This window comes from Clinocottus analis, unplaced genomic scaffold (assembly GCF_023055335.1).
Source record: "Clinocottus analis isolate CAN_PGR_092001 unplaced genomic scaffold, fCliAna1.0.p SCAF_5, whole genome shotgun sequence".
NCBI lineage: Eukaryota > Metazoa > Chordata > Actinopteri > Perciformes > Cottidae > Clinocottus > Clinocottus analis.
In genome coordinates, this window is record NW_027176207.1 from 13,728,633 (window position 1) to 13,756,390 (window position 27,758).

At 40.2% G+C, this 27,758-nt stretch overlaps 2 protein-coding genes across 3 annotated transcripts; one reads left to right on the plus strand and one right to left on the minus strand.

Moving 5' to 3' along the window:
• Nucleotides 1–1,803: 1,803 nt before the first annotated feature.
• On the plus strand, nt 1,804–10,719 carry kif20a (kinesin family member 20A). Of its 2 annotated transcripts, XM_068600545.1 has the most exons (20): nt 1,804–2,004; nt 3,011–3,184; nt 3,334–3,459; nt 3,552–3,671; nt 3,909–4,047; nt 4,202–4,377; nt 4,636–4,735; nt 5,395–5,607; nt 5,931–6,042; nt 6,134–6,208; nt 6,311–6,454; nt 6,699–6,867; nt 6,976–7,128; nt 7,345–7,484; nt 8,521–8,623; nt 8,814–8,991; nt 9,076–9,167; nt 9,247–9,384; nt 9,830–9,867; nt 9,999–10,111. In XM_068600545.1, the coding sequence occupies exons 2-19, from the start codon at nt 3,017–3,019 to the stop codon at nt 9,839–9,841; spliced, it is 2,358 nt and encodes a 785-aa protein (XP_068456646.1). In that variant the 5' UTR covers nt 1,804–2,004; nt 3,011–3,016; the 3' UTR covers nt 9,842–9,867; nt 9,999–10,111. The 2 variants fall into 2 exon arrangements, with proteins under 2 accessions (XP_068456646.1, XP_068456645.1); XM_068600544.1 differs by lacking the exon at nt 9,830–9,867 and having other exon boundaries at nt 9,999–10,719.
• Nucleotides 10,720–12,137: 1,418 nt separating this feature from the next.
• Nucleotides 12,138–18,030, minus strand: cdc23 (CDC23 (cell division cycle 23, yeast, homolog)). Its single transcript, XM_068600648.1, has 16 exons — nt 17,917–18,030; nt 17,422–17,494; nt 16,020–16,157; nt 15,870–15,912; nt 15,670–15,775; nt 15,422–15,554; nt 15,080–15,257; nt 14,891–14,988; nt 14,645–14,726; nt 14,238–14,391; nt 13,818–13,937; nt 13,613–13,688; nt 13,466–13,527; nt 13,158–13,236; nt 12,529–12,648; nt 12,138–12,426 (listed from the first exon to the last, which is right to left on the minus strand). The coding sequence occupies exons 1-16, from the start codon at nt 18,027–18,029 to the stop codon at nt 12,274–12,276; spliced, it is 1,728 nt and encodes a 575-aa protein (XP_068456749.1). The 5' UTR covers nt 18,030; the 3' UTR covers nt 12,138–12,273.
• Between the last annotated feature and the right edge of the window lie 9,728 nt (nt 18,031–27,758).

The window sequence follows — 27,758 nt, forward strand, 5'->3', positions numbered from 1 at the left end:
TCCACTTCCTGTCTTTACGTCTACTTTCTCGTCCCTCCGTCATGACATTTATTTTAAAGTGGAAACAGACTCAAAACTCATATTCATACTGTAATATGCACAGATGACAGACTATTCTATACAATGACATGCTTATTTTGCCCGGTCCTCCTAAAACATATACTTACAACAAACTTAAGGTAAATAAAGAAATAAAAATAAGGCACAAAATATAAAAGATTTAACAGTATTGCACAAAAATATGATAATGATATTGCTCAGCGTATAAAGTGCACTATGCATCGCTGCAATGTCCAAGTATGGTCATTACTTCATAGAAATATATAATAAATGTCATATTATATTATTATTATTACTAATATAATAATAGTCATAACCATAATAGGAACTCGCAAAGGGGGTCTTAGTTTAGTAAATTGCAGTTTCAGTGGGGCGCTTAGCTTATACTTTGGTAAACACTGCTGTTCACAATTTGAATGCATTTGATTTCAAAGAGGGTTTTTGAATTAAAAGTTAAAAAAATGCGACATCTGCTGGCCAAACTCTTGATGTTGCATGTGTATGTATGGATTACATCTAAGACCCTGAGGAGTCAGAATTTGTCTGAATACACGTAATTTTGGCGGCCGGTTAATAGAGGGACATTTATAAAATTATTAATTATAAAAATAATAATAGTAATACATTATACAAATTGTCAGTATTTGTATTTTTGAGCGATAAGATATACCCGATTACATCTATCGGGTATATATACCCGATAGATCGATTTGGCCCAAGAAAGGTGGATCGAAGAGGCAGTTCAGCCAATCACTGATCAAAGATATATATGATAGACATGGCTCGATGGATAATTTATTCAATCGGCGCCCTAAAAAAGACTTTCGGAAAGGCCAACATTAACCAAACGTTAACTCGGTATAATCTCTCCGTCAACACCAGTTTGAGAGAAGAACTTTGGCTGAGAAAATTCAAAAAAGAAAACGTGAGAACACCAGGAGGACACACATGGATAACTCCGTCAAGCTACTAAACTAGCATATCAAGCTAAGTCAACATCACTACCCACAGATGCAGGACTGCGTTGAAGAAACATAATGAGGTGGATAAAAACAGGCACATTTTATCCAAAATAATTGATTGTGCAAAGTTTTGTGGACTTTTAAGCTGCCCTTACATAACGGGACTGACTCCTGAGTCCTGGAGGAGCAAGACAGCCACGCACGTCTGGAACAGCACAAAACGAGCTGTTTGACAGTCGTCATTTATTATATATGTAAGTAACCCAATGTGTGTACCTTTGTAGCAACATGAAATATATATGTATATATATATATATATATATATATATATATATATATATATATATATATATATATATATATAGTATTAATAACATGCCCTTACTATGTCAAAGTGTTGGAATAAATGTTACTGCAAAGTAGTAATGCGTGATACCTTTTTTGCATTGAATCATACAGGTTTGTTTGCTGAAATGTATAAAATGCCCCTACCAAAAAAAAAAATCCACCAGCCGCCACTGATTCATGATGTTAGTGTTTGCGGATGACTGACAGTAACGTCCCAACGAGAGAGCTTCTCTATAAACGAAAGATCACGTAATGTTTTGTTGGAAGTGAACTAGTAGAACCATCTTGCTGTAATACTTCCGCTTCGACGACGTCACGGTTGACGTGACATCGCGTCAGATGCGTTGAGCACGACGTCGCCAGCTTTAGCCAATCAGCGATTCGCTCCGGAGGGAACGCGCATTGTTCAAAATCCAAACGCAGTCGGGTAAAATTAGTCAGCTGCGACTCAGAACAGGATTTCGATAGCGAGACGAAGCAATAGGCTCTTTTCATGTGCGTTTGATACAAATGTATCCCCGGTTTTTTGTCAAGTAACTAACTTGAGTTTGGCCGATATATTAGGAAACGTAAGGACATTTAACGTGCTAATAATATATCTTACTCGAATCCAGCCGCTCGTCGCAATTTCGAGGTAAGTTAAATTAATGCAATGTTAGGTTAAGCTAGCTAGTTGTTAACTTCCCTGTATTTAGCTAGCGTTAGTATGTTGCTCATTCCCATACCAGTGAACGTTACCCCCAAATGTTGCATTGTCTACATTATATATATATATATATATATATATATATATATATATATATATATATATATATATATATATATATATGTATTTATATATATATATATGTATTTATATATATATATATGTATTTATATATATATATATGTATTTATATATATATATATGTATTTATATTTATTTATATATATGTATTTATATTTATTTATATATATATATGTATTTATATTTATTTATATATATACATGTATTTATATTTATTTATATATTTATATTTATATATATATATATAAATAAATTTAACTGTTTATTTATCTTTCTCTCTGCGAGGAGTGCCAGGACATATACTTAGCCATTTATACTGTTGTCTGACCACATGTCTTGTTTACGTTAACTCTGAATAGAGTAAAGTAATAAGCCTTTTGTTGTTTACTGCCATTGTGGTTTGGGGTTCATAAGAAGGCTGGTTGAACCAGCACAGAAGCCTAGTGCTTTTTTAAAGTATTGATACTAATGATGTCATACTTCTGCACCAGTACTAAACTTGTCAAGACAGGTCTTGCATGTGAAATCATTTTCTTGTTTGACTAGCCTTACATTTGAACTGTTTGGCTGAGTAGGTTCAGTCAGTTTCTGTCTGTATACTACTCTTGTCTCATGACACACCCTTATTTTAATGAATAAGTGGTGTGGGGGACACTCACTTTTTGTGTGTGCGAGTCCTTAGGCAGGTCTTATTGAGTATTAAAATCTATTTTTTTTAAATTTATATTATATCCTGATACATTCTAAACATAATAATAAATACAGAAGGACACATTACATGTCAGGTTTTAAACAGAATTGTAATTGTTTCACTACAACTTCCCACTCATTACAAGTTTTCCTTTTGCAACAGGTAAGCATGGCGCTGACTTTGTCCTCCCCGTCTGGATATACCCTTGATGAGGACGAGGAAATGGCTGTATTGGAGTCGACGGCAGCAGAGCATGGAGGCCTGTCTAGACCACGTCTACCTGAGCTCTCTGTCATTTCCCCCGGGCTGGACACCCGTCCTTCCATTTCAGACCCAGTGAGTATCTCCAAGATGAAACAAAAACACATTCAAAAACCTTTTTTTAAATGTTTTGAAACATTGACTTGCAGATGTTTTTCTTAAGGTTTTAAATGATTTAATATAAGCAACAAAACATAAAGATGTTTTTAAATTTGTGTCTCTAGAAACTAGCAGTGAAACCTGCAGTGGCGAGACAAGGGAGTTGTGACGAAGGGGACAGAGAGAGGGTGAAGGTCTTTCTGCGCATCCGGCCACTTACTGAGACCGAGAGTCAGAGGGAAGAAGAACAGGTAAGACTTTGATTCTGTGGGTTGTTTCCATGCATTTATTAGTATGTAGTTATTTAGTACACCTTTGTACTCAACGTTCACTCTTCTTTTAGGGTTGTGTGGCTGTCCAAGATGAAGAGACACTCCTGCTCAAAGCTCCAAAAGAATCTCAGAACATGAGGACCGCAGAGAGGGGCATCACCCAGAGCATGCACAAGTTTAGTTTCTCGAAGGTAGAGTCACGCTTGTGTATTTTGTTAAATGCTAAAGTATTGCCAATCAAGGACATACAATCAAAGTCAGTAATAAACAATAACAACAAGGAGTATCCTGAAGTAAAGAATTCCTTAAAGAAAAACTAGCTGAAATCTGGCTATTGCAGAAACATTTTGCCTTTTTGTTAATATTTCTATTTTTTGGGGGGCGGAGAAGCCACATACTGATGTTTTGTCATCACCCATCTTCCATAGATTTTTGGGCCAGAGACCACACAGCAACAGTTTTATGAGTGCACAATGAAGAAGATGGTGAAAGATGTGCTTCAAGGAGAAAACCGGCTCCTCTACACTTATGGTGTCACCAATTCTGGAAAGACTTATACTATACAAGGTAAAACACTGAAGTATAAAGCTCTGGTTTAGTTAATATGTTGTGTTTGCAGCTCTGTTGAATGATTGAAGATGCAGATATCACATTCTCAATGCTTGTGTGGACAATTAATTGCCTAGAATGCAAATATAAAGTCTCAAACTTTGACCTGCAGGCAGCGGTCTAGAGGCCGGCCTCCTGCCCCGGGCTTTGGTATCTCTGTTCAGGAAACTGCAGGGTCGCCTCTATGGTGCCATGGACCTGAAGCCTGTCATGAATCAGGATGTGAGACAGCTCAACTCCGGAGAGATCAGGGTGGAGGAAATCCGCAGAAACTCTTTGCTTAAAGGGGTATGTCCAGCTAGATTTTCATGACTTGCCATAAGTGTGCTACTGATATAACATGCTTTTTATCTCCAAATATGTCTGTGTACCTCTTTGTGGAAAGCAAATTGACACTAAAAACCAAGAAAGTAGTGTAAAAATATATTTTACAAAAAAAAATCTTTTGTCTATTGGGCTATCATGGTTTACTCATAAATAATTTGAAATATTGGAATGACTTCTTGCACACAGACATGAACTTATGTCCCTTTGTTGTTGTTGCAGAATGAGAATCTGACTTCTCGTCGAGGTGGTAACACTTCGATCTGGGACAGCGGCATTGGAGGACTCTCCTCTACAAGTAACATTGCCACCCAGCTTGAAGGTAAGAAGGTGGCAGTAAATTACGAATGGAAACACATTTGAGACATTTTAAAGTGTGTCACACATTCTTCAAATATGGTTTTGAGCAAATGCAAGTACTTTTACTGGGTGTGGAAGTATGTTAAACGGCATACATTCTACATATTGTTTAGCTGAATGCCAGTTGCAGTTCTGAAGGGTGGATAGTATAGATAATTTATATGGTATTGCTGACCAGCTACAGATAGTACAAGACAACACAATTATGTAATTTGTACTATACATCCATTTGTCATAATTGTCTCTATATCCATTTGTCATAATTGTGTGATCGGCAGTCTTTATAAAGACTCATCAGATGATGCATTGAGTTTGAATTGAAAAGTTTGAATACAAATGTTTCTGCTTTCTCGCCTGCTCTAATAATTGCCCTTTGAGCAAAACAACTGGATACACACATCTAGTGCATGTCCAGATGTTTGGTACACACACCAGACTCAGTGCCACAGAGCTTGGCATGGTGCGTCTTGACTGTGTAGCTCAAATAGTCAAAATTGTAATCCGATATATTAACTGTAAGACTGACAAAAGTCACAATTGCTCGTGGTGGTTAACTATTAACATCTCTAATTCAAATCATTATTGCCTTTTTTATAAAAACACCATACATTGCTTTTGCAGACACTGACAGTGTTTGTTTGGAGCCTGACAGCCTTTCACACAGTGGAGCAGATGAGCTGGCAGAAGGGGTGCAGTTTTCTGTCTGGGTGGCCTTCTACGAGATCTACAATGAGTTCCTCTACGACCTACTGGACGCTTCGCCCTCCCTGCAGCCCAGAAAAAGGATCACGCTGCGGCTCAGTGACGACAAGCATGGCAACCCTTATGTGAAAGGTAACACTTTCTCATTTACAGACAGGCTGTTTCTGCGCGTGTGCAGAACCTCCTGAAGTTCAATCTCAGTTTGCAGCTTCTCACATCTGATGTATGTTAAACTTAATTAAGCTGGAAATTACGTTATAAACTGTAGACTGCTACTTTGGGTGCATGTGAAACACCACTATATGAATACACTGCCATAGATGATGAAATACTTTAAACGGTGTGTTTGCTTTTTTACTATTACTAGACATACAGTAGTACATAAAACATGTTTTATTGTTGCTGCTGCCGATTTCCCGTGTACATTCTTTTGCTTTTTTCACTTTTTATTCCAGACCTTGCCTGGATCCAGGTCCGCAGTGCCGAGGAAGCTTGGAGGATTCTGAAGGCTGGACGTCGTAACCAGAGCTTTGCCTGCACTCACCTCAACCAAAACTCCAGCCGTAGGTAGGAGCACATTCAACTTTTACCATATTTTGATAAATCTGTTTGACGCACACTCGTTGCATCTCTTATAATAAATGTATCGCCTACTCAGCCACAGCATTTTCTCCATCCGTGTACTGCACGTCCATCCAGAGACGGATTCAGCCCAGACCACGCACATCAGCGAGTAAGTTAACCTTTAGTTACCGACTTTAAATTTGAGCTTCGGTTGATTTTAGTATACGTTGAGTTGGCAATAAAACATCTTCTTGCACTCTCTCCTCACCAGATTGACTGTTTGTGATCTGGCTGGGTCTGAACGCTGTAAAGAGCAGCGTAATGGTGAGCGGATGAAGGAGGCCAACAACATCAACACCTCCCTTTTAACACTGGGACGCTGTATTGCTGCTCTGAGACACAACCAGAACAACAAGTACGTGTTAAACTTGGGGAGATAGGACACCATTGGCGAACTCTCTTGACGTGTTAGTAGTAAAATATGTACTTGCTCAGCTTTTGTAATGTTGTTTTCTGCAATTCACAATCCAATGATACTATAGTTTATTATCATGTGAGGCAGTGTTGCCAAGTGCTTCATATACAAAACATTTATTTTATCATATGTTATTAGAATGATCTGTTAGAGAAAGAGCTTTAACTTCATATGACATCCCCAGATTGCGACCTCCTCAAGTGGTGCCCTTCAGGGACAGTAAAATGACCCGGGTACTGCAGGGTTTCTTCTGTGGCAGAGGAACTTCCAGCATGGTGGTCAACATCAACCCATGTTCCTCGATCTACGACGAGACTCTCCAAGCCCTCAAATTCTCCGCTATTGCTACTCAAGTAAAAAATAAAAACATCTTGTTTTGTACAACTTTGTGACTGATATTTAAGTCTTTCATGTGAGACCAAAGAAAAAGCAGGAATAAGAGACCCCTCGTATCATTTCAGCTGGTCCATGGCCCGTCCACAAAGACCAGAGTGGCCTACATCTTGTCCCTTCTGCGTGAGCCAACAGCAAATGGTAATGACAGCTCAGTGATGGAGGAGGAAGGGGATGAGAGTGATGTTGAAGACGGAGATATCACCATGTTAAATACTGAGGTAAGCACCCTTGACATCATATGTGATGGTTAGATATTTATTCAACTCCAATACCCAGTTTTCTTTCCTTTACAAAACTATATATATAAATATATTTAACAGTCATAAAATGTTGCCATCAAGGCGTTCAACGATTGTGTTTTATCTAATTTATATCGTAAAGATCTCAACCACCACTTGTCCAATGTTCCTAATAGCTGACTGTGCTTTATTAAGGCTTTGCTGCAGGCTATTGATGTGCTGAAGAGAGAAGTGCAGCGCCAGCGGGACGAGAAAGATGTTCTTGAGGCAAATGTGAGAGAGCAGGTGGTCTCTGAAATGATGGAGGTCATTTCTGGGATGCAAGATGGCTTCAGGTGTGTGTTTGCTTTGTTTATGTTGTCTATTTAATACGAACAAGGCAGCATTTAATTACATTTTTAAGTGAATATATGAATGACGTATTACAAGGATAACATTGACATTTTATTGCAAACATTAGAAAGACTTTGTTTATGGCATACTATACATGGACTTTTTATGTGACATGGCGTACATATGGCATACTGCTACTTTTTAGGCTGTACTATATGATTACTTTCATGCCGCTTATCCCATTCTCGTGACTGACATCTCACTAACACCTGGAGGAAATTTCTTAAAATTTATCCCAAATATCCACTCTGACTCAAGGATAAACTAATTATATTTTGGTGGTCAAGGTCACTGCAAAAATAACTCAATTCATATACCACATATATATCACATTGTTATATCTCACAACAATTTCACACAAATATCAATGCTCTGACATTTAATGTTTTTTTGTTATGGCATCCTATGCCACAAGCTTTTTTGACATTCATTCTATACTATCACATTTTAAGAATGTTGTTAATGTCGTCAAACCCTGGTTAAAAATATAATAGAGTGACATAGTATGCTTATGAAGAGTTATCTATTATAGTTTGTATTAATGATATTATTCATTATAATAAATCATGCTTTGGTTATGACTTGAGTCAGTCAAGTCATTCTCATGCTTTATTCACCTCCAGTCTAACTTTATTATCTTGTATTAAAACAAAACTAACACTGTTTATTTGTGCTATCTTCAATGTAAGTTGAAGTGTGAGGCTAATGTAACCCGGTGAGAGCATAAAGCGGGGATGAGGTTTTGAAATGTCTAGAGAGGGTCTTTAAAAAACATCTTAAAGGGTGTCTTACAAAGCATGTCTTACAATGTTTTAGATCTGAAACCAACAATCCTCTTGGAACCAAATTTGCTAGAATTTTTTGATTTCGATTCCTTTTTATTTTTCCTCAAAAATATACCCCATAACAGCTGAAACATGAAAGAACTATGATGAATGCCGGTATTTGAAATGAATCAGTTGTATTCTTGCCCCACAGTGAGACATTAGAGGCAGAGAGAACTCTAATCGAAGAGAGGTACGAGGACAAGATAACTAACGTCCAAAAGCATTTGAAGAAATTCTACAGTCAGGAGTTGACGGTGAGCGCAAAATCATCTGCTTTAAAATGACCTCATTTCAGACCTTGAATACTCCATAATCTGTTAAAATCTGCTCTTCGGTCAAATTATATTTTTCCCCAAATGCAATGTGTTTCCACACTCTAGTTATATTTGTAATTCTGTTGTTGTGCCCATGCTGAGATATATTTCTCTAATTGTTTTCTTTTAGGAGCGTGATCAGGAGATTGAAGCTCTGTCTGCAGCTTTGGACAAAAGCAAGGCGGCTGACCCGCATGGAGACTCTGAGGGGCCTCGACGCTCTCAGCGCCTCACTGGTCAGGCAGAATGCGGCAGACTGCACCTTGAACTCGGCCAGTGTCGCGCGGAGCTGCTCGCCAAGACTCAAGGTGAGTGAACCGCCGCCCTGACGATGTGTTGATGTCGCGATGTTGTACATTGTTTTGACCGTCTTGTTCCGCTTGCCTGTGCAGAGCTGACGAAGCTGAAGATGCAGCTGGAAGTGCCGGGTTCAACCGGCACCCTCACCAATGCTGCAGACCGCAAGCTGGAGGAGGGTCAACGGGTCAGTTACCGCACATTGATTTTGCCCTTTTGCGAGTCTCTTAACCCTCGGAGACTAAAATGTTGGCATTTTCCAACAGAACCTGCGTCAGTTGCGCCTGGATTTGCAGAAGCTCGAGGTAGATTTACTGTCAGGTGAACGAGCCTGCTGTCGCAACACAGGAGGCGAGAAGCTGCGACAGGCACTAACGGCTGCAAAGGAGACACTGGCCAAACAGGTAGAACCACAGATATGTAGAGGAAAGTGTGCAATTTTTTTCTTTTAGGAAGGGCTATAGAAGGCTCACTTAAATAATGCAGCTCTGAAGTTAATCTTAATTATTTTGTTGTTTAGTTATTCAAGACTTTAACAAATTCATCAAGTTTCATTTATCATTTTTAATTGGACAATTTTCAAACTGAAAAGAAATCTTTGCTGTCGACGTAAAGTAAAAGCAGCTGAAACTAAAGTACTTGACCATATCAAGACTCCCAGATACTGTTATCTCTGCGTGTACAATTTCAGTTCCAGCCGAGTTTTGACAGTCATTACATCTTCTCTCACTGGAAACACTCACTATCTGTATCTCTCAGCAAGATCTGTATAAGTGCAATCATCAATTTAAAACACTTTGTTTTTTTCTCCCTCTACTCTCTTTTCTAACAATCTTGATGCACAACCAGCTTTTAAACTAAATCTAGTTTTCTAACTTCTGCACCAGGTGATTACTGTGCAAAAGCATGTTCACGAGTTTCGTTATGGCTTTCTTTACCATCACTCTCAACCTCCCACCTTATCCTTCACTTCCCCCTCTGTGGTCTTGTCTAACCCTGATGACTGACTTCTTCTTAGGACCAGATTCTTTTGGACCTCCAGAATGGCATGATGCTTGTAAAGGCTGACTTGAGGCGGAAAGCAGAGAGTCTGGCCCAGACACAGGCTGTCCTGCCCCCGCTGCTCTCCTCGAGCCATGTTGCCTCCACCACGACAGGTTCCTGCAAGAAGAGGGGCTGTGCGGTCACTGCAGCAAAAGACACTGAGAACCGGCTGCCAGAAAAAAGGCCCTTTTTCCAGTCTCTCTTCCCAACGCGTACCCCGACCCGTAAATACAACACTCGCGCTGTAGAGGAGGCCAACGTTACCCCGTACTCGCGGATCCTGCGCTCTCGCCAGCAGTCTCCTCCTCGCAGCCCTGCCCCCACGCCCCGGAGTCTCAGGGGGAAGTACTGAGTGCTTTGGAGAGGCCGTCGGAGTTTTTTCTCTTTGATGTTATGCAAACAAAAGTTTTTATTCGCTTGCAACTTTTTAGTATTTTATATACTCACTTTTTGCAGTGTAGTTACCTCACTGTTCATGCCAGTAAAACGGTTGCAACGTGCTTTAAAAAGGGTTTCAGTACACTACAAATTAAGGAGTCAAGGTGCTTTAGATCACAGTGACTAATGGATGTATATGTAAGAGACTGTATGTTGAGAATAGTGCATGTGTGTGTAATCAGCCTTTATCCCTTTGCTTTGACTACATTTGTTTTCTACAAATAAAATCTATGAAGATGTGGTCTTCAATGACGTCAGCACTGAAGCATTTTATTTCCAATATTTAATGAAAAGGCGTTATATTCCAAAAAATAGTCATAGTATAGTGCACCTTAACATGTCACAAGTTAGTTTAAATCAAAAGTAGTGCCTATAGTCATACACTGGTGTAGTATAACTATCATACTATACTACTTTTCTATCAGTTTTTGATATAGTGTTTTGATGACATACTAAATAACCTTTGTTATATATTATTGACATATCTACTATTATGACGTACTATATATGGGTCCCTCTACTTTACCCATGGGACTTTATTTCGGAAAAGAATATGTACGGTATAGTCAAAAGTGAACAAGTTGTTTTTGAGACCATTTCAATTGACAAATGTGTTATTTATGGGCCAATTTCAGAACTGAAAGGCAGACTTCACCTCTGTATTTTTCTTTTCTCATGGCATACATTACTATGACTACGGGACAAAGCACACATCTTTAGATCAAACATACAAACTCACATCTGGATTGAAGGCTCAGAAAAATATGAGTCCTAACAAAATAATTCACTGTCCAAAAATGATGTAGAAAAGAGAGCTGAAACAGTTGTCTTTCATAACAGATAAAGTCCCTGCACACACTTCTCTTTTTAGAAGATGAACATATATCCTGGCGTTTTTGAGTGACATCACTTCACATCTGAATAAAGTGAATGTAGAGCTGCAGGACAATGCAGTTAGTTCTTTACGGGACAGTGCACATTAACAGAATTAGCCAAGAGGCTATTTTCAAATTTGTAGTCCCAATTTTACTTGAAAGGAGGGATCATTCATTTATTATTAGAGTATTCTTTAGAGTTCATTGAGTTATATTTTAAATCTGACACTAAATACTGCTATGTTCCTGGTAGAACAGTTCAAACGTGCTTTAAATAGGGTTTCAGTACACTGCTAAGGGGATTGAAGTGCTCTTGATCTGTAGAGCTGCTCAGTGGCTAAGAGATGGACTATGTTAAAAATAGTGCAAGAGTGTAATTCATCTGCTTTGCTGTAAATATTCTTTTATATTTTCACAATAACATCTATTAAAAAACATTGTTTTGGCACTATAGCTATATTTTCAGGACAAATTATAGATAAAAACAGACTGTCGATACGCTTTATTTAAACTATTTACATGTACAGCAATGATAACGCATGACTGCAAGTCAAAATATGATGCTGTCTTTGGTCTACATGTTCTGTGTATTTACACTCTGCAAAGAAGATGCATTGCAGTGTCTGTGCTCTGAATAATTTTTCTTGTCTTTGTGCTTCAATACAACTAGTTTTGGATTCTACAAAAAAGGTACATGAGTATTAAAACATCTACTTAAAAACCTTATTTGGTTCACGGCGGGGTTTTACCTCAGGCAGCATAGAACTGGTTTTATCCTGGACAAAAATCTGGATTGAACATTTTACAAACAAACGATATTTTAATGTCATTTACAAATCTATGCATCAACAAGTTAATCCTCCCAACACTGTCGACCCTCAAACAGTTGGATACACAAATTGTCCATTTCAAAGCCAGCGAATAGGAAGGCGAGTGTCAGGGTGTGAAGGAGATGAGGTTGAGTGGAGACACCCTCCTGACGGGTGTGTTGTTGTTTGAGAGCGGAGCAAACAGATCTGCCGATGGCGTCTCAGTCTGATCTCTGACCTGTGAAATCTGCCTCAATAGAGCCTTTCCCTCTTCGCGAGCCTACGAGCAGAGTGACCACAGAGACCAGTTAGTGTGTTACTTCAACTTACGCTCTACGACAGGAACTAGAACACAGTGCTCACATTATGTTGCCACACTTACGTCATTGTGGTCGCAACAGCGCTGAGCGCAGAGGGACGCCTCATCATACAGCTTGTTCTTGAAATAGTACTGACCCAGGTAACGCAGGGCTGTGCTCACTTCCGCATGCTCCAGTTGTTCCTGTGATATCAAGATTTGATCAGATATGGATTTCGTTCGCAAACAAATACAATACAAGCATGTGGACGCGTGAATAATATTTATTTTTTTGGCTTGTTGAACATCTCATTTCCAAACCATAGGCATTAACATGCTGCTATAACAGTCTCCAGCTCTGGAAAGACTTAAATGATCTTGGGTCTGACATGGATTTGAGGTCAGGGCTCCGTTCAGGCCAGTCGAGTTCTTCCACACAATGCAAAACTGTTGCTTTGTGCACGAAGGAATTGTCACATTGATAATAAAGTGGGCTAACATGTATATCCTATAAAAAGTCATAATATGCCATTGAGATTACGTCATAGTTAGGTGATATTTAACGTCATATGCTATAAAACTGTAAGAAAACGTCGTAAATAATGTCATAGTGTAGTTGTATGTAATAAAAAAGAAAGGAAATGTTGTATTATAAAAATGGTCATATGGAGTCTTCATATGTATTCTTCATATGTATACCTCAAAATGCTTACCCCACAAGAGAAAATGTCTTTGATGTAAAGCATGTAAGACTGGGCAGCATCATCCGACTCAGTCAGCTGTTCATGGAGCCTTTCAAGGGAATGAGCACACTCACATTTAGACCCCATTTCTGGGTGACAAAATCAACATGGTGACATATGACAATGAGGAAAAAACTGCTGATCCAATCTTCAACTTGTGCTTTAATGTTAAAGAAAATGTGACTCTATAGTAGTAACTAAATTAGTTTTTAGACCCCAAGATCTGTTATTGATTTTCTTCACTTGTATCTCCTCAGGATACAATAAGAGACACTTACTTTGCCAATTTCAGCAGAGCCATTTTCTCTACATCGCCAACAGAGTATGCTCTCCAGTAACACTAGAGTAAAAAAACAATATATATCAGAAACAAGCCAGAAAATTGAATGAATGTATTACACAAACCAGGAATCACACCTGCGTACCTTCTTGGCTTCCACTTGCTGCGACAGCTTTTCGTAGCTTTCCCCCAGTGCGACCAACATACGCGAGTCATTGGGCCTACAAGAATCATTGTATGACAAAATGACTATTGAGCATTTGGTTTCCGAGCATGCATATTTAAAAACATTTTTAATTCTTAGTAACACCTGAATCAAACATCTTTATTTTCGCTTTCAAAATCCATACCTGAGCTGGTGAGCCTTTCGATAATAGTACAAACAGTAAAAGGGCATCTTGAGGATCTCGTATGTCTGACCGAGGCCATACCAGGCACGGTAATCCCGCTTGTTTACTTCAATGGCATGCCTGATGGAAAGAATACACATAAAAAGAAAGAAACAACCCAACGCAACAATACAGCTGTTATGACTCCTTCACGCTGCTGTGGAAGGTCTGGCAAGAACACCACCGTAGTAGGACTAATAATGAACAATTAGTAAAAAGCTTAAAGGGAGAAGGTCCGACACCTGAACCTCAACATCTCAAAAACCACCAGACTCAGCTTACCTTTTAATGTTACGCACCGCTGAATAACCTCCACACAGACTTTAATTGTTCTGAGCACAATGAAACTAAAGGTCTATTCTACGACATCGTCAGTCTGACCTGTAGGCCTGGATGGCAGCTGAAGTGTTCTTCATTTCCATGTACTCATGGCCCATGAGGGTCCAGGCACCGAGGCATCGAGGGTTCAGCTTGAGAGCCCGCTGGAAGTACAACGCTGCCTTCTCATGCTGAGAGCGCAAACTATAATAGTTACCTGTGGATGGGACGCGTAACGTCTTACTCACAATACTGTAATTCGGAACATTGACTTTAAAATCTGACAAGCGGACAAGTCTAAACTATGAATTAAAATGGTTGAGCGAATACACCTGTGAAGATGTAACCGGTCAATAATACAAACAATATATGACAAGTAACAATGTATTTCAAATACCCTTCAACCAATTGTCCCATTAGTGAAAAAATGAAACAGCACCTTTCATGTTAATCAGATTGACTCTTCTTACCGATAACACAGCAAGTCTCCACTCTGTACTTGTCGATCTCCACCAGGTTGTGGGCCAAGTAACTCAACTCTGGCTTCATGGTCTGTGGAAGCAATAGAAAAAAAATTAAAATAAAATGTAACACATTTTGGATTCATTGTTGGTCTTCACAAGAACACAAATCTGTTCTGGTCCCACTTTTGCTGAAAAGTTGACTTACACTGGTCAAATAAAAAGCATGAAGATAAAAAAGTGAGGTGAACTCACTTTGACATAGAGCAGGTTGGAGAATGTGTCCATGTTGTCGATGCGATACGGATCCTGCTCCCTCAACCCGTTGAAGAGAGCCAAAGCTTGGTCAATATCTGAAATTAATGGATACTGTTCAAGATAACCTGTCCCCATCATATTCTTCTGAGCGACAAAAGTCTTGGTGAAAGGGTAGAAAAATGTTACCTCTGATGTTGTGGTAGGCGACGGCAATCTGTGAGATGATGTAGGTGCTCTTGGAAAAGCCAGCCTCAATGAGTTTCTGGTATTTCTGCAGCGCTTCTTTGATCATCTGCAGCTCTGTGTACATGTGGGCCATGAAGAAGTCTTTAATCCAGCAGTCTGGGAGAGACAGTGACTTCAGCTGGGAGGGAAAAAAACAAGAGATCAAAAAAGGTCATGATTGTAATAATGTAATAATTTCCATCCAAAGAATTACCTGAGGTAGCTTTTTTTTAGTGTCTTTGTCATGTATAGTTTAATGGTCATGAGGCTGGGTTGTGTGCATGTTAACACAAAGGTATTTACCATTTCAATGTTGGTGACAAGGTTACTGAGCTCGAGCCATGCTCCCCAGTGAAGAGGAAGTGCGTGAATAGCTTCAACAAACACCTCCACCGACTCCTTCAGCAGATCAAGCTTTCGTAGCACCACCCCATACCTGTATTCCCACAAACGGACACACACACACACACGTAGGCTGTTTATGAGCAGTCCATCATATTGCTCTGCATAATCTGAGAAAAGTGTGGACACGCTGGAGGACAAGTTCTTACAGGTATAAGGTGAACCCATCCAACTCTCCTGCAGTGTGCTTCTTACTGAGCTCAACCCTCAGTTCTCGCAGGGCCTCATTGCGCACCTGACCCTTCTCCAGAGGGCCTAGTACCACAAGGAAAAACACAAAAAAAAGTTTAGTGTCAAGGGTAAAAATACTTCTAGTTCTGTTGAAATGTTCAAACTGGCAAGTCCTCACCCAAACTGTCCACGGTCTCATCATCCTTCTTTTTCTCGCCTGACTTAAGAGAGAGGAGGACACGTTCAAAATGGTACACAAGCAGTTTTGTCATGACATGAAATCCAGACTCAAAGGATGATAGCATGCAAAATATCTTCAGAATCTTACCAGATAGCGAGAATACATATAGAGGAAGTAAGCTTTCTGACTGCAGCAGCCCTTCAGAAAGTATGCAGCTCGGTCATACTCTTTCAGGTCAAAGTAGGACTTGGCCAGTGTAAGTGCATCCAAGTCCTGTGCATCTTCCTGTATTTGTGAAAGACAATGAAAAAGAGAAAAGTCTTCCTGATCATCTTAATAAAGTAAATTTCATTAATGAAATAAAATGATTAATCTCAGTGAAAAACAAAAGTCCTTTTATATGGTAGTGATTGTCAAGGCCACTTCTGAAGAAATGATTACCAATTTAGCTTTTTACATAAATAAAACTGTCACCAGGGGGCAGTACAACTTTTCCTTAGCAGAGAGATGGATTCAAACAATTAACAATAAAAGGAATGAAGGGGGCTGCTCTTCATTTGTCTTGTTGTATACAAATCCCCTGTAAAGATCAAAACTGATTGAGCTTATTCCTTTGCACTGCAGACCTAGAAAAACATAAATAAATCAGATCACACCATTCTATATGTTCTTTATTTACGATGAACATGTGCACTGTAGAATATGTAGAATATTTAAAACAAAGTTACTATATACTCCTGTGACCTTTACTAAAATCTACAGCGCACAACTGTTCAGGGCATATATTTAGGCAAGCCTTCGGAAAAAAAAGTACAAATGTAGGGTTTTAAGGTAAAAGAGAAACATGAAACTTGGCTAAATAACTGGAAATGATGTGCTCGTGCCAGGTGCTTTTCAAAATAATATGACTCAGACACAAAAACGCAATTTTAGAAATGCCATAACCCGCACAACGTAAGTTGAATATACTTGAAACATGACACACATGCCCACCTCAATGTGCTCAGCAAAAAAGCCTGCAGAACCATTCCATTTTCTGCATTTTTGTATTATTAGTCATCTTTTTCTGATTGCTATCACATGTTCGGTGGATAAATATTGAATCAATGTTATCAACAGCTTGTTGCTTTGTAAAGAAAGAGAGGATATACATATATACATACATAATATTCAACATCTGTTAAGCCTATTATTTATAAAACTTTCAGGTATCTGAAAGACATCCTAAAATTGGGGGCTGTGGGGTAGGATGCTTTGTCCAATGAACACACAATTCATGAACAACAATATTGAAACACATTTGTAATCATATACTTTTTGGGATTGAAAGAAAGCTATGGGACGATAACATTAGTCACTCAACATTATTTGGAGCTGAAAAGTGGAAAAAAAAGATTGTACATTTGTGATACTGATAGACAACAGGACATGTAATTATGTTTAAACCAAGAATCTGCTTCAAGTGGAAACTGGACGGTATGTATTAAAAATCATATAATGAAAGCTAACTCAACCCAAAACAAACCCTCAGCCCTGGCGGTGCACAAACCTCAGTAAAAGGATGCGACGGCGGTAATTCATCTTTGGGAAGACGGTCCAAAGCAAATGCCAATTCGGATGCCCTGAAATAAAACCCCAGAAAGTTAGCCAGCAAACAAAAACACCAAGTTACTTTCTATGTATTCAAACTGTGTGCAGCAGCGTTCATCATGTTACATATTTTTGAATCGGCAGCGATTAACATCTACCAAATTAGGCCAGTAATGGTTCATAAATAACATTAACGATATAATGTCACGTTAACGTTGATACTCCCGTATTCATTTACGACGCTCTTAACTAAGGTGGCGTTAGTAGCGTTGTATGATTAGCTGCTGTATTGATCAGCTTTAGCTAAACTGTTATAATGAGACTTGTCAACAGCTCTGCTAACACAACGTTAGCTCACGTTAACTGATTGGTAACAAGCGTCAACACTCAGGTATTATCGCACCAGAGCAGACAGACAGGCAGTTAATAGCAGACTGGCCACAGTCCGTCTCACCACTTGGCGCTGTGTAAAAGTCCTCTTTCTTTACAAAGCGATATCACCGATATTAGATGTTTCTTGATTTGTACCAGGTCCCCAAACTCACTACAGAGAGCCGCCATTTTCATATTTGACCAAGCAAGTATGCTATTGGTGGAAGTTACAAGAGGTAATTCCGCCTACAATTAATGGCGTCACTTCCGCTCTTTTGTTTCTTCCAAAATAAAAGCACGCCAAGTCAATTATTTGTCATGTCAGAGAATTTGTTGACAGGTAGGCTTATACCTTCTGCCTACCTGCACAGCGGAATCTTAATTCTTAGGAATGAACGGACGTTCAGGCGTTTGTCTCTTCAGCCATCAATGCACGGCATTGTTTATTTTAGGACAAGCTGCTCTTCCGTGAGAGTCAGGTAAGACCGAGAGAAGAAGAGAGCGAACATCTCCCTTATAAGGTAGTGGTGTCACGTGACTTCATGCCATATGAGGCGCAACAGCGCCTCCCCTTGAACAATTGTAATTACATGCATCCATACATTTATCAACTCTTAACACTCCCACTTATGAATGACATGTATAATGTACAACTTTTACATCATAAACAAAACAAACAAAAAGGCATATTCAGAAGTCAACATTTTTACACACCAAACATAAATCCTGCAAAGTTCTTCAGCTTAAGTCTGGATGCGGGCTTTGTCATAACATCAGCGACCATGTCGTCTGTGGGACAGTAGGCAAGTGACATCTTATCTTCCCTTATGGTAGACCTAATGAAGTGATATTTAATGTCCACATGCTTACATCTTTGTCTACATACAGGGTTTCTGGCAAGCGCAATTGTCCCCTGGTTGTCCTCATAAACGACCGTTTTCTTGTACACATAGGTATCTATACCTCCCAGTAATTGCTCCAAATAAATACACTCCTGTATTGTTAGAGCTAGGGCCATGTACTCGGCTTCGCATGTGGATAATGCTACCGTGGGTTGCTTCTTGGTTTTCCAAGAGACTAAGGAGCTGTCTTTACCCATACACACACAATACCCTGTGGTACTGCGTCTGTCGCTAGCGTCCGCAGCCCAGTCTGCGTCACTATATGCCTGTAAACCTAGACCCTCTCTGCTCTTTCTGAAACAAAGCTGTTTGTCTGCAGTACCCTTGAGATAACGCAAAACATGTTTCACCGTAACCCAATGTTCATCTGTAGGGTCGGCAAAATGCTGTGATAACTTGCTCACCACAAAACATATGTCAGGACGTGTACAGGTCGTTAAGTAAATGAGACTGCCAACAGCCTCTCTGTACTTCTTCACATCAGACATTTTAGACGCGTCTTCAGAGTAGTCTAACTTTGGGTCGCATGGTGTTTCTCTAGTTCTGCAGTCCTGCATGTCGAAACGTTTCAGTATCTTTTCAACATATCTTTGTTGCGACATTTTTACACAGCCATCGGACTGGCTGAAGTCAATGCCCAGAAAATACTTCAACCTACCCAGGTCCTTCATTTTAAATCTGGTAGACAACATGTTCTTCACTTTCTCAAGACTCTCTGTATTGCTGGCTGCAATGATAAGATCATCCACCCAGATAACTACCATTACCTCTCCTGCCTCTGTAGACTCTTTTGTGTAGACGCACTGGTCAGTCAGATTCTGAGTGAAGTCGTCATCTACAAGACATGTGTGGAGCATCTCATTCCAATTACGCCCCGACTGCTTCAGGCCGTAAATTGATTTCTCTAGTTTACACACTAGCTTCTCTCCCTCTTTTTCGTAACCTTCAGGTTGTTCCATGTAGATATCTCGATCAATGGGTGCGTGCAGATAGGCTGTTTTCACGTCCATTTGATGCAGGATCAAATCGTCTTGAGCTGCCTTCTGCATCACTACCCGTATACTTGTAAGATTTGCTGTTGGTGAGAATGTCTCGCCATAATCTATTCCCGCTCTCTGACTGTACCCTTTCGCTACAAACCTAGCTTTGTACTGGTCGTGTCCGTCAATGTCCTCCTTAATCGAGTATACCCACCTTCCTCCCACTGTCTTCCTGCCCTCTGGTAACTTAGTCAGGGTAAAGGTCTGGTTGTCCTCTAGGGACTTCATCTCCTCGTCCATCGCTTCCTTCCACTTTCCCGACTCAGTTGATGTCATGGCCTCTTTAAAGGTCAGAGGTACACCACAAACGGCTCGGTAGCAATAATCTACACTAATGAGTGTACTGTCGTCATCAGTACCTTCCGTAGTGTAATCTCTCAGATACCCCGGGGCTTTACGCTCTCTGACGGGATATCTCCCACTGTCTGAGGCATGTGGCGTCATCCTAGGTTGCTTTTCGCCATCATCCTCTGACGTTGACTGTGGACTATCAGCCCGTACCTCTGTGCTCAGTACACTAGGCTGTGAAACATCTATGCTCTTGTCACAACCTGCTTTGGGGTTCAGTTCTAGCTCCTCTGTCTGAGTCTCGTTTTCACATGTTGTCTTGGTGACAAACTTTACCAGTCTGTGCTTCTGCACTTTTCCTTTATCGGGGTAGTAAACTAGATAGGCAGGACTGCTCTTGTCATGGCCGACAAAGAGTCCTTTCTCACATCTAGAATCTAGCTTCCCTCTGTCTTGCTGGTAGGCATAGCACACTGAACCAAACTTATGTACCTCGGCTAGATTGCATCTTTTACCTGTCATTGCTGTATATGGAGTAGTGCCAGTGTGTTTGTTAAAGCACCGGTTCCTAGTATAGGCTGCTTCCTGGATGGCGTAATGCCAGAGACTCTTCGGTAGATCACTGTCAATAAGCTTACATCTGGCCATCTCGAAAAGAGTGCGCCCTTCCCTTTCCGCTGTCCCGTTCTGGTGCGGGGAGTAAGGACAGGAAGTCTCGTGTCTGATTTTGTTCTTTCTCAGTAGCGTCTGAAACCCTCTGTTAGTGAACTCCGTCCCGTTATCTGATCTAATGCATTTCACAGTGCCATAAGGCGCTACATCTGCCAGGTATTTCTCAGTGGCCTGAATTGTATCACTTTTTGCTTTCAGGAAGTAAACAAGCACTGCCCCCGTACACACATCTGTAAAAGACTGCATGTACTTAAAACCATCTATGGACTCATTGTTTACTGGACCAGTTAGGTCTGTGTTCACCAGCTCAAGTGGTGTCTTTACCTTGTCAGTCGGATATCTGTTTCTCGTTTGAGTAAATTTTCCCTCTATGCACACTGCACATTCTTTATCAGGCCTACGCTTTTCACCTCTGATGTGCATGCCTTCTGTGACATCCTGCAGTTTCAAAATATCTTCGTAATTGCAGTGACCCATTATTTCATGCCATGTCTGCATATCATAGCTGACATGACATACATCGTCTACATCACACTCGGTTTGCAAGTAGTACATTCTTTGATATACATGAATATTATACCTTGTGCCACCCGGCATCACTATGACATCATTACCTTCTTCGAAGAGTACTTTGGCACCGTGAGAGGTAGCAGACTTCACTGAGAAGAGTTCTTGAGGATACGAGGGAATGTAGAGCGCGTTCTTTAAAGTCACTGTACATCGGCGGCCATCGCTGTCTATGAGGCATACCTGTGCGTCTCCCCTGCCTTGCGCCACCCCGGCGGTACGCTTCCCGTCTGCCAGTTCCATGCTGTGCCTCTCTGGCTTGAAGGTGCTGTCGAAGCTCTTGAACTTGCTCCTGTCGTTGATGATGTGGGACGACGCACCCGTGTCCACGATCAGCCCCTTTCTCTGGGTCCGCAGCTGTTGGCCTGAGAGGCTAACATCTTCGGTGTGTGCCCTGAAGGTGCGGTCTCCTCCCGCAGCTCCCCGGGCGCCATCTTGTTCACGACCCGCTCTACAGCCACCGCTGTCGCCGCCATCTTGGACACACGCACACCTGGTGCTCTGTTCACGCTCCTTCTTTGAGCATGCCTTGTCTGTGTGTCCCTTGCTTTTGCAAAAGCTACACCAAACTTTCTCTGTGCAGTCGTTCCTTCTGTGGCCCTTTTCTCCGCATCGCCAACACACTATTTCCACTGGCACGGTCTTTTTCCTTGGCTCAGCTTGGGCCCTCAGCACCCTTTCTCCCGCCTCTTCCGTGACAGGGTCTAAGTCTTCTGAAGCCTCGAAATTTCTCAACTTTGCCTTGAACTCTCCCAGCGTCATGTCTGCTGAACCATGTGTCACCATCAGTGTGAATGGCTTGTACTTCTCCGGTAACCCCCTCATGACCATCGCCATCATCAGTCCCTCACTCGGTGCTTCACCTGCACCCCTGAGTGCCGTAATGATCTGCTCAGCTCGGATAATATATTCAGTTACAGTCTCGTTGTCAGCTTTCTTCAGAGCAGTCATTGTTATATACAGGGAGACAATCCGGGGTCTACCTTTTCCGATGTAATGTTCTTTTAACACTTTGAGACTCTCTCTGCCCTTGTCCTTCGTGTCTCTGAATATTAGTCCCAAGCTCGTATTGTCAAGTAGCGGCGCCAATGCACAATAGGCGTCAGCATTCAGTTTATCATCCTCAGCCTGTTCTTCAACCGTCAGTGGTCCTTGGGGCTCTGTGAGGATCGTGCGTTTCAGCCCCGCTCCATGCATGCAGCATAGCATCCTTTCTTCCCAGAGCTCATACTCCTCTGCTCTCCCGTCAAACGTGGGCCACTTGCTCTTGCCTCTGTTTGTCATGACTTTTTCTGTTTGTAGCTCAGTTTAGCTCCTTTTCAGCCTAGCTTTAGCTTCCCGGCACTCCCGGCGCTAAACTAGCTCTTTGCTTCTGTCTGCTAGCGTAGTCTTGCTAGCAATCCGCGCACGTGTCCGTCAAAATTTTAGAATCATTCTCCGTTAGCTGGGCCCATAACCTGTTGACAGGTAGGCTTATACCTTCTGCCTACCTGCACAGCGGAATCTTAATTCTTAGGAATGAACGGACGTTCAGGCGTTTGTCTCTTCAGCCATCAATGCACGGCATTGTTTATTTTAGGACAAGCTGCTCTTCCGTGAGAGTCAGGTAAGACCGAGAGAAGAAGAGAGCGAACATCTCCCTTATAAGGTAGTGGTGTCACGTGACTTCATGCCATATGAGGCGCAACAGCGCCTCCCCTTGAACAATTGTAATTACATGCATCCATACATTTATCAACTCTTAACAGAATTCCACATTCTTAAAACCATGTTGCTATTTATCTTCTTTTTACGACATTTTTTGTCTCGCCTGCACATGCGAACCTGTTAATACTGCACGGCTAATACTCAACATAAGTTATGTATTTTTCATCCCATATAGGCCTATCCATTAAGCATTAGCAAGCAAAGGCTAGAATTAAGTACAATATTAAAGGCAGTGTAGTTGTGCATATTTGTATGTAAACAATGACACCTAAAAACAACAAAAGTAACTGACTTGAATATAATATGTCTTATGTTTTACATCATCAAGTCCTTGAAGCATGAACTAGTTTACATCTCTTCAGCTGCTTCATAAATGACATTTTATAACATACAATTAATGTGAAGGTTACCAACATGTGCATGGAATCATAGTGGTGTCTCCCTGACACTAAAAGGTTTGACGATATATCACACACAAGGTGAACAGGACAATAAAATCCAGTCTACAAGTAAGAGTGATGCATTAAAAAAAAAAGAAAATAGGAGTAGATACGTCAGCACTGTGAGTATAGCCTCCAGTAACATCTACCACCTCTTATATAAAGCGTGGCAGCTATGTTGCAGACGTAGTGATGAGTGCTTTCATTTATTTTTTTAGTCTCAGTTGTTGTTCTTAAACATCAATGTCTCCTCAGTGATTTCTCTCTCTGACAGTTTAATGTCACTGGGACAAATGTTGCAATATCACAAGTAATGCACTTGAAGTTAAAAATGGATTCAACAAAAACAAAACATGTTCAATACAGTAATTATATGCACACTGGTATTTGCCTCTAATATATTATATCAATTTAGACAAAGCCAATTGTGCTTTGTTTACTTCACCAGCCATTACAAACTGGATAAAGATATCACAACAGCATAAGGACTTTTTACTCTATATTTAGCCTTAGGCTGTGACCTTCTTTAGCTCACGGCTTACAGCTCTGTTAGCCCTGAGCTTATAGTCATTTCACACTCAAAACTTCAATTGTGGGATATCCTTACTCTGAGCCCAGGGTTTAACCCTGCTTCAGAGCAGGGTGATCCCTGACTTTCTGAAAAACCCAAAGGATCAGAGTTAAAATAAGTAATGTGAACGAAAGTTAGATCAAAGCAACAGGATTTTCATTGTCTAATCAAATATTATGATTTGACTACAAACCAATGGCAATGTTATTCATATAGCACATTTGTGTGTATAGCACATTTGAGTACTCACACAGTGCTTAACATTTAAGGACAAAAAAAGGACAAAAAAGAATACAGATAGAAGAATAAGAACATATCAGCAGTTGAGAGTACACACACAAACATCAACACAATCAAGAGCACACACAACAGTAACCATTCACCAAGTTGAGAGCTTTAAATTTTCTGAAGATATGGACTATGGATTTGCACTAGATATATTCATCATGCATGACTTACAGTTTGCAAATGCCCACTGATTACCCCTATAATGTCCGTTACTAATTATAGTCACACAAATCCTAACCTGCAGTCTATTTTCACACGTCTGTCTGTCTGTGATGCTAAATAGTTGTACAACAAACTTGTCTTCATAGTTCTTGGAAGGAAAGAATGGTGGTCATCTTTAATTGATCTGTCAGATCGTCATTAAGGTAAAACACATTACAAAGAAGAACTTTAAAATGAAAGATATCATTGCTGCTATAAATACGCAATTTAGACAGCCACTGACATTCAAACTTTGTAACCAGGCAATAAAACAGAATATACTTTATTACAACCGTCACATAGAAGTATATACATCAAATTTTACCTCTGCATTTTACCAATGAGGCTGATGTGAAGCGTCTTGGGAGCAACTTTAAGTGCAATGTCTCGCTCAAGGACACTTTGACATGCAGACAGTAGAGAACTGGAGCGTGAACTGCCAACTTTAGGATTAAAGGCCGAGCTGCAGCCACCTCCAATCAATACACCATGCTGGTTCAAGTATTCCATAACTAACCAACCTTCTGACTGTAATAAAAACTAACTTGCTGATAATAGAAGCCTGCAACACATTAACTGCTGTCAAAGGGTTCAATCTTTATTTCCGTTTTTAGAGAGACTCTTATGCTCTGCCGAACCCTGTTTCTATTCTGTCAGTATAATCTGAGTTTGTGCTCATAGAATCAGCTACTAATTTAATCAATATCTAATTCAGAAGTGAGTTTGGAAAGAACAGCAATATTATCACTCTTCATTTAGCCAATAATGTGTCTTATTTGATTGCCTGCCCAGCCCTCATCACTGTCATGGCTCCTAAGCTCGGCCACGCTTCACTGGTGCAGATCTAACATAGCTCATCATGTTCTTGTCTGTCCAAATCAGCAGAATTGCTTCGGGATTTCCACAAGTACAAGCATCCCTATGTATAATGTTCAAACTCTCACTTTTACCCTTAGTATAATATAATGATTGAGGTACACTTTCGTTTAATCTTAAACTCAATGACACAAAGGCAGATCTGACGACTAAGATCTGCAGCTGATGCAAAAGTTCAAAAGTTGTAAGTGATAGAAATTCTAAATCCAACCCTTTCAAAGGCTCAAAGGCATAGCATGCTCCCTTGAAACAGTAGAACAACAGGTGTTCACCCACTGAGCTGCCACTAAAACCCACATGACAACTGCTAACTGCACTTTGATCATAGAGAAGGCTGGTTCTACAAGTATTGTTTGTCAAAGGCATTTCTCTTGTAAAGTTTGGACGAGAAACACACCATATATTTTATTCACAGGGACCACATTCATCACAGACCTCATACAGGTTGATCTCCACAGTTGCCTTATCCATTAACGGCGAAGAGCAAAATAAATGGAAGTGGGCGACGGAGGGTCGTTAAACTCTCCTCTGCAACATAATGCGTGAATAGGCAAATGGTTTGAGTTTGGCTCTTCAGTGAAAGTAATGTAGCATAAAGCTTTGACACATGAGCTTCATACCATTTGAGGAGAAAAAGAATGCGAATGTACTGGAGAGGAACCAAGCTTTGGATACAGTAATAGGATTAAACAAATTGGTATACTCTCCCATTCATTCCAATAATTATGGACACACTCCTTCATAAAGAAGTGTTGAATGTAACCTTACAAAGTATTATTGCTATTAAGAATATAACTCCTATCATAATTGTTTCAGTGGCGCAACAACTCTATGTAAGTATAATGCTTTACTGTCACACGTGTAAATAGTATAACTATAACTTAATAGTTATTTATTGTATTTTTCTACAGCAGTTGCCTTAGAAGTTATCTGTTTAACATGTATGTTGCAACTTTGTTGTGCCAATGGGCATTGGTTATGCATGTTAACATTCTAGTGAGAAGAAGGGATATGCAGTGAGCAGACATTTGGCACATAGGGGTGATTGCATGAAGAAGTGAGTACCAAATAGTGCCAGGGGATGGCACTGTCTAACTGGAGGAATAAAACACCCATTGTGTATAACTGTAAAATCTATATTTTTTTAGGAACTTTTAAACAATTTATAATGTGTATTCCTTGAAAGGAGTGGGTTAAAATAATGTGGCGGTATCCTCATAATTTGTCTCCAAACCTGACAACGGAGTTGAACATCCACATCCTTCTTATGCTGTCCTTAAATGGTACCTCAGGGAGAAGGGAGTTTAGAATGTTTTCCTTAATTGCTGAACTTTATGTTAATAAATGAAACGTAAAACATTACATATTTTAATTCATAATTAAATAAATGGTTATCCGAAGAACTGAAATTGGTATTTTGAATAAGGCATTATACTTGTGTCTCCTCCCTCGGGGAGACATCAGAATAACAGAATATATTTTGTAATATGTACACAGCAGTAGTAGAGTTGGTACTACACAGAAAAGCAACATGATACCGAGGTTGTGCTTGTTTGGTTTGAAAAAATGTGATGTATCTGATGATTCTGATGATAAATTATTCTCTCACAAGACAGCAGAATATAATTTCCCTTCATTTGGATGCAGTGTCTCCTCTCGCCTCCCTGCACTTCCTTCTCTCTGTTGGACATCCTCTGTCGGACAAGTCTCCCTCTTTCTCCACAGAGAAAAAGCCACTTTAGAAGACTGACAAAGTAATCAAGTAGCACTGCAGTTTACAAGGCCGAGCACATGCCTCACTGAGCAGGTTGAAAGAGGGGCCGAGACGGGCCATATATAGTCCATGCCTTTCACTCAGCCCTTCCTCTTTTCTTTCTTTTCATCCCTCCCTCTCACGCACACACACATTGCAATTCTTTTTTTTTTTGTTCACTTAAACATCCCCCACACACACACATATCCTTCAGGTATGGGGCAGTGGAGTGCATGACGGAGCTGCTGAGACAGAATTTTGAGACAGCCGTGTAATTGAAAGGGAAAATATTCCAACAATGTGCTTGATTGTTTTGTGTGTGGTTGTTTGTGTTGGTACACTTTCACCTTGGGACCACAAAGCTGTTTGAAAAATCCATACAATGCATACTTATTTAACCTAGTATATGTTGTTTTGATCTGCTGTTTTTTTCTAATTACAAAGGTTACTTTTAGACCACTTTTTTGATCCTCAACGTGTGTAGATAATACAAGCAAATACTGGTCTTCAAAGGCAGAGATCAAATGTTCAGATGACTTCAAATCAATGTGTTTTTTTTATCTGCTCCAAACCTAAAACGTGAGTACTCCTCCTCATTAAAAGATGCCAGGATACTGTT

What these genes read in the sequence shown, in the direction of transcription:
- kif20a (XM_068600544.1), top strand. Translation starts at nt 3,017, where the DNA reads ATGGCGCTGACTTTGTCCTCCCCGTCTGGATATACCCTTGATGAGGAC. An exon ending in CATTGCCACCCAGCTTGAAG is followed by an intron (nt 4,736 to 5,394) that starts GTAAGAAGGTGG and finishes TTGCTTTTGCAG; the next exon opens with ACACTGACAGTGTTTGTTTG. An exon ending in AACCAAAACTCCAGCCGTAG is followed by an intron (nt 6,043 to 6,133) that starts GTAGGAGCACAT and finishes TCGCCTACTCAG; the next exon opens with CCACAGCATTTTCTCCATCC.
- cdc23 (XM_068600648.1), bottom strand. Translation starts at nt 18,029, where the DNA reads ATGAAAATGGCGGCTCTCTGTAGTGAGTTTGGGGACCTGGTACAAATC. An exon ending in TTGTCACCAACATTGAAATG is followed by an intron (nt 15,258 to 15,421) that starts GTAAATACCTTT and finishes TTTCCCTCCCAG; the next exon opens with CTGAAGTCACTGTCTCTCCC. An exon ending in GCTCTGCTGAAATTGGCAAA is followed by an intron (nt 13,237 to 13,465) that starts GTAAGTGTCTCT and finishes TTCCCTTGAAAG; the next exon opens with GCTCCATGAACAGCTGACTG.